At 48.0% G+C, this 6,000-nt stretch overlaps 1 protein-coding gene across 2 annotated transcripts in view; it reads left to right on the top strand.

The window, feature by feature from the left end:
• The first annotated feature begins 428 nt into the window (after nt 1-428).
• RAPGEF3 (Rap guanine nucleotide exchange factor 3) overlaps nt 429-6,000 on the top strand; it is a 213,606-nt gene continuing 208,034 nt past the window's right edge. Inside the window, exons 1-2 of one of the 2 annotated variants that reach the window (XM_033937142.1) lie at nt 444-795; nt 1,347-1,542. In XM_033937142.1, coding sequence (XP_033793033.1) covers nt 1,459-1,542 — 84 coding nt within the window. In that variant the 5' untranslated portion in view covers nt 444-795; nt 1,347-1,458. Of the gene's footprint in view, nt 1,543-6,000 lie in introns of both variants that reach the window. The other variant, XR_004538757.1, reaches the window with a different exon arrangement.

Genomic DNA, 6,000 nt, shown 5'->3' with positions numbered 1-6,000 from the left:
TGCCTATTTCTGTGCATTCAGGTGGACCAGTTAGGCAACTGCATGCTGTTTATCCAGAACAGAAAGTGCCTCACGAGTTCATCTAGTTTCTCCTCCCCCTACTTAATGACAGGATCCATTGCACCTAACCCATCCCAGACAGATGTGTGCTTAACTTGCTTTTAAAACCATCTGATCTTTGAACCTGCTTGCAAGCGGATCTTTCAAGAAACAGCATAAACCTGAAAACCACCCAATGATGGATATTCCATCATCTTTCTGTCCCCTGCCATTCAAATCCTGCATTTATTGTCCCAAAGAGCCCTGGGTGATTGACATCCTCCATATAATACCCTCTACCTCCCTTTCTTTAGATATTTTCCCACCTGGCTTGCGTGGGGTGATGAGAGGGTGATAATAATTATGATTCTTTTTGTTTTCGGGGGGGGGTTGCTGCTGACAAGTCTACCACTGCAAGGCAATCTCTGTGCTGGGGAAAATAACCCCTCCTCGGCCACTCCACCGTGTCCATCCGATGACCTTTCCCCGGCTGCACAGCAAATTGCCCGGCTCTCCCTGCAGCCGTATGCAACGTGTAGATAACTTGGTAGTAATAACAAGGCACACACGCACAGAGGAGGAGGAGGTGTGTCCCATGCTCCCAGCCCAGCCGGGGAGGGCTCTCCCTAGGAAAATCAGGCAAATTGTTAGCTCTCAGGACTGCTTCTTCCCGCCTTCCCCGTGGCACCTGAGGAAAGAGAGGCAGACGCCTGCAAACGTGTTTTGTTTAGCCTCCGATCGCCCCCTTCTTCCAGTGTAAGTGTCACGGTGGGGACTCTGATACCACGCGGAAGCTGAGGCGTCACTGGACGGGAACTTTTGGCGCCTGGATCATCGCTTGTCTCGCCAGGGGGGCGGTTGCGTGCTCACCGTTCCTCCCGCCGGGGCACCGGAGCGGAGAAGAAGGGAAAAGAGACCTTGCGCCGTTTTGGCGCGCCGTCGCACCTAACGCGCGCGCCGCTCTGGGCCGCCCGCGTGCCGCGGACGGCGAGTGAACTCGGCGCGCGGGGGCAACGCTGCTTTGTCCAGTCAGCATCTAACTCTACTGAAAATAAACTCCCGGAGACAGCAAGTCGCGGGACAAATGCAGCCTATGGGGACGCTCGGTGCACAGAACAGAGGAAACTGATCACAGCAGCTGATCCTGAGCTGTAGAAACTTTCGAACTTACAGCTGGAGCCCTCGATCTGCCCACAAGCCCTGTGCATTGCCTCCTTTTTTTTTTTTTTTTTAATCATAGTGATGAGGGCAGTTGAGGGGCAGGGTCTTGGACTGAATGACCGTATTCTTTTTCTCTGTCCCTGAAGGTTTTTGGAAGAAGATGTGTGGGGTACCCCTCCGACCTTTGCCACCTGTCTAGTCCCACGGGGACTTTTTTGAGTGGCTGGCAGTGAATGTGACCGGACTACAAGCCAAACCATGCATTTCTTCAGGAGTTACACCTACCAGATCCAGCTGGAGCGGGACCCGCAGGAGCTGCCCAGGATCCAAGGCATCCGATGGGTACCGTATTGAAACATTTTTGTACTTTTTTCCCCTCCCCCCTGATGTGTCTGTTGGCCCTCATTCCACACTCTTATAAGTAGTTAAGGGAGGGTGACTTATCCTCCTGAGTACAGGGTTGCCTCTCGCTTTGCCCAACAGTCTGATCCTTGTCCTGGGTGTACTCCTTTGTATGCTGATTTCACTATTAGGAAAAGTCAGACTACCAGCCTGTGTATGTAGTAGGGCAAACCAAGGACTGGAGCAGCTTGTTGAGAAAATCTGCAGTCAGCTGGCAACCCTACCAGGCAGGATCATCCACTGGCTGTATATTTGGGACGGGGAGAGGCAGAACAGTAAAAGGCTATGCAGGCTGATAGTCTGTGTGGTCTTGGAGCTACAAATCCAGGTATGAAACTAGGAAAAGCAGAACTAGGTCTTCAAAAAAAGTGGTGCCAGTTGGTAATCATGAGCTTTGACGCCCTCATAATACTGGCATAAGACAATAAATGACAACCTAGCCTTCTAGAACATGTCCTGTTGGGCGCAAAGGCACAGACATAGCTAATTATTGCAAAAAAAAGAGATCAAAATATAGCCATGAAAATTCTCCTGGTTTTTTAGACAGGAAAACTAGAGGGGCAAAAAGTGAAAAAAAAACCCCACCCCTCCTTTAATAAATTGTACAGAGAGGCAGTTCTCTGGCAGAGAAGATCAGCAGAAATGATTTTTGCATTATACTGTACAGTGTTTTAAGCAATGCATGTACTGCATACGTAAAGAGTGGAATTCTACAAAAGGTGCTCAAAATTCAGAGCCAGATGGCGCTGAGCACCATCCTGTAAAGGGCATGCACCCTTTGTGAATAACACTTAGAGCAGACTCCCACACCCAGTTCTGGGTGCTGGACTTATTGTCAGCTGTAAATCCTGGGGGAGAGTGGCATAGTGGCTAAAGCTACAACCTCAGGACCCTGGGGTTGTGGGTTCAAACCCACACTGCTCCTTGTGATCCTGGGCAAGTCACTTAATCTCCCCCCCCCCCCCATTGCCCCAGATACACTAGATAGATTGTGAGCCCACCAGGACAGACAGGGGAGCAAAGTACAGAAAATTGATTAAATAAATAACACTGTATCCAACTTATTGGAACACCCTGACCCACCTATGCCCCCTTTTGTGCACACAACATTATAGAATGGCACGCAGCCAGATGCAGGTGCAAACCCTAATTGTTCCAAATAACATCAGTAATTTGGTTGTAAGCCTCCAACTACTACTTAATAATGGCCCATCCGATTAAAAGTTGCACACACATCTTGGATCAGCACCCAAATTGGGGCACTGTGTATAGAATCTGGGGGAACCAGCCCATCTGTACACTTCCGTGTCTATAAAATACTGAGTGGAATGGAATAGGTAGATGTGAATTACTTGTTTGCTCTTTCCAAAAATACTTGGATTAGGGGGCATGCGATGAAGCTACTAAAAAAAAACAAACCAGAGGAAATATTTCTTCACTCATCGTGTCATTGAACTCTGGATTTCATTGCCGGAGAATGTGGTGAAAGCAGTTAGCTTACCTGGGTTTAAAAAAGGTTGGGATAATTTTCTTTAAAAAAAAGTACATAAACCACTAAGGCCCCAATGCACAAAAGGTTTAAAACCAGTCTTACTTGCAAGGAAACTCTCCTCCCAATGCACAAAAGGCTTCTCCATGGCTGCTACGAATCATCAGTAGCAGCCACTGAGAATCCTATGCAAATGCATTCTTTACAAGGGGCTCATTAATATTCTAATGAACACTCCGTGTAATGCACAGCAAGGAAACGTGTTGTTTCCCATGCAAAACTTAACAACAGTGTCTGAGCTGTTATAGCCTTACTTTCCTGAGCACTGATTGGTTCATGCACTGACAGGAAAGTAATAGCTCAAATCCGCTGCAGAGTTGAATTGGGGTTTCCCTTGCTCGTTCTGCTTTGGATCTGACAAAGGAATCCCTAATTAGCTGAATATTTTTTTTAATAGGCGCATGAGCTGTGTCTATTTAAAAAAAACAACCAAAAAACATGCTGTGACCACCTCCCCCGACTCTGTACTCTCTCTCGGTAGGAGGGATGCCCACTCCAACAAGCTGATTCAGGACTGCTTTTATCTTACTGCATGTATGGCCTTGTAGCATTAATCTTCCTAAAGAAAGCAGGAATTGCACTTTATGCATGAAGTGAACTAGATTATCCTATTTGGAAAAGTGGAACAAATGCATTGTAAACAGAACAGGAGCATGCCACACCTCTTTGCTTTACTTTTCTCTCCCATCCCATGCTGCCCTGAACAGAAAGTGGCTGTTCAGAGAGAACAAATCATGAAACTGCACAAGAAATCTAAGAAACCAAGATGAAAAAGATGTTGAATTGTGAACCTGCTTACTGCTAGTTGCAAGTTGCTGGTTTATTGTGAAATTTAATGACAGGGAAAGATTTCAGCCAGTGGTGATTTTCAATGAATTTGCCACAGTTAAAAAACTCCAGAATTTTCAAAGCTCGTAGGCAACATTTCCTGGTTACTGGCCTCACAAGATCAACAGTCAAGGTGCCAGTGCCTGGCCCGTGAGTTCTAGAAATGCTTAAACAGTTATAAATGAACTGGCAGAGCTCATTGTGTCAGCTACCACAGAAGGAAGAGACTGCTGCCCCGCCAACTTGTGATGTGGTGACTGGCAGAACTCTTTCCACAAATCAGCAAAGAAAGAATGTGGCTGTCGTCCATACACCCAAATTGAACTATTGTGGTTAGTGGAGCTTATCCCATTTATCTCGACCTCTCACTCTGGCTCTAAGGATTGTCAACAGGTTAAACTCATTGAACCTGTAGCCTATAATATTATCAGACTGAACTCTGTGGTTCCTTAAATAAATCTTCTTTAATATAAACTTAAAACAAAAAAATAAATAAACGTACAGTTCAGTTGATCTTAAGGATTCTTGTCTTCTACAAAGTCCACACTCTACCAGCACATTCCAGAGTTAGGAGTAGCTAGGACTCAGGAATGCATTCAATACTTTGTTTGTGGAGTAGAGAATGACACAGTGGTTGTTACCCGCGGATAGCCGCGAGTAGCCGCGGGTAACCCGCAGAAACGGGGAAGAAAAAATAGTGGTCTGTGCGGGGACGGGGACAAGGCCATTCACCGCTCCGTGGAGCGGTGAATGGACTTGTCTCCACAATGAGGCATTCAAGGATCGCGCGGTCTCCACCCGCCCGATCGCAGCGTTCCGCCATCTCTCTCCCTCCACCTCACCTTCGATGTAGAGCAGGGTCGGCAAGATGGACAGGTGCAAAAAAAAGCCTTCTTCCTTTTCCCCTGCTCTTACCGCCATGCTGCAGCTACTAAAGCTGACAGGAAGTCTTTCCGACGTCAATTCTGACGTCGGAGAGGACGTTCTGGGCCAGCCAATCGCTGCCTGGCTGGCCCAGAACGTCCTCTCCGACATCAGAATTGACGTCGGAAAGACTTCCTGTCGGCTTTAGCAGCTGCAACATGGCGGTAAGAGCAGGGGAAAAGGAAGGAGGCTTTTTTTTTTTTGGAGCGGCAGGGAGGCAGCAGGCTGGCTTTGGCTAGGGAGGGAGGGACAGAGGTAGACAGGCAGGCTTCAAGGGTGGGGGGGACAAAGTGTGGAAGGCAGTAAGAGGGACATAGGAAGGAGGCACTAGGGGCACTAAAGACATGGGAAGGATGCACTGGGGGCACTAAAGACAGGAAGGGGCACTAAGGATATGGGACGGAGGCACTGGGGGCACTAAAGACAGGAAGGGGCACTAAGGACATGGGAAGGAGGCACTGGGGGCACTAAAGACAGGAAGGGGCCTGCATCGAGAGAGGAGCGTGGGAGCCCTGCTCCGCCCCCCTCCCGACACAGGAAAGCAGACTTTTATTGTTTACTTAAATACCACTTGTCATATCTCGTACAAGCTGCGTGCTCTCTAGCTAACATAACTGCATATACAACTACAACTTTTATTACTAGCAACAGTAAATTATTCAATCATCTTCAACTTAACTGTTTACTCTCTGGTTCCTTCCTTTTCTATCTCCTAGCTTCTCCTTCTCTAATCGCTCCTCCAGTTGCCCCAATAACAACATTTCGGCTCCAAGCTCCTGACTTAGCTCTATCATAATTGACCACCTCAGACTTCAACCCAACAGTAGGACCAAACCGGGACTTGATAGCAAGTCTCCCCTTAATTCCTCCGGCCCATCGCCTCAAACCCCCTCCCCGCCATGCTTCCAACTCTTCAAGCCGCCACCTTCCCCGCCCCCCCGCCCACCACTTTACAAACCACCCTTCTGCCCACTCCCACCACTTCCCCTACACTCCTTACAACATTATACTTCACCATCCCCATTATTACAGGTCAAGGCAGATACGGCGATCTCTCCCCCCAACCTAAAAAAAGCCGTTCCAGAAACCCTGCCAAC

The sequence above is a fragment of the Geotrypetes seraphini genome, chromosome 3 (assembly GCF_902459505.1).
Source record: "Geotrypetes seraphini chromosome 3, aGeoSer1.1, whole genome shotgun sequence".
NCBI lineage: Eukaryota > Metazoa > Chordata > Amphibia > Gymnophiona > Dermophiidae > Geotrypetes > Geotrypetes seraphini.
The sequence above is the reverse complement of the archived record's forward strand: the minus strand, read 5'-3'. Positions and strand labels throughout refer to the sequence as shown.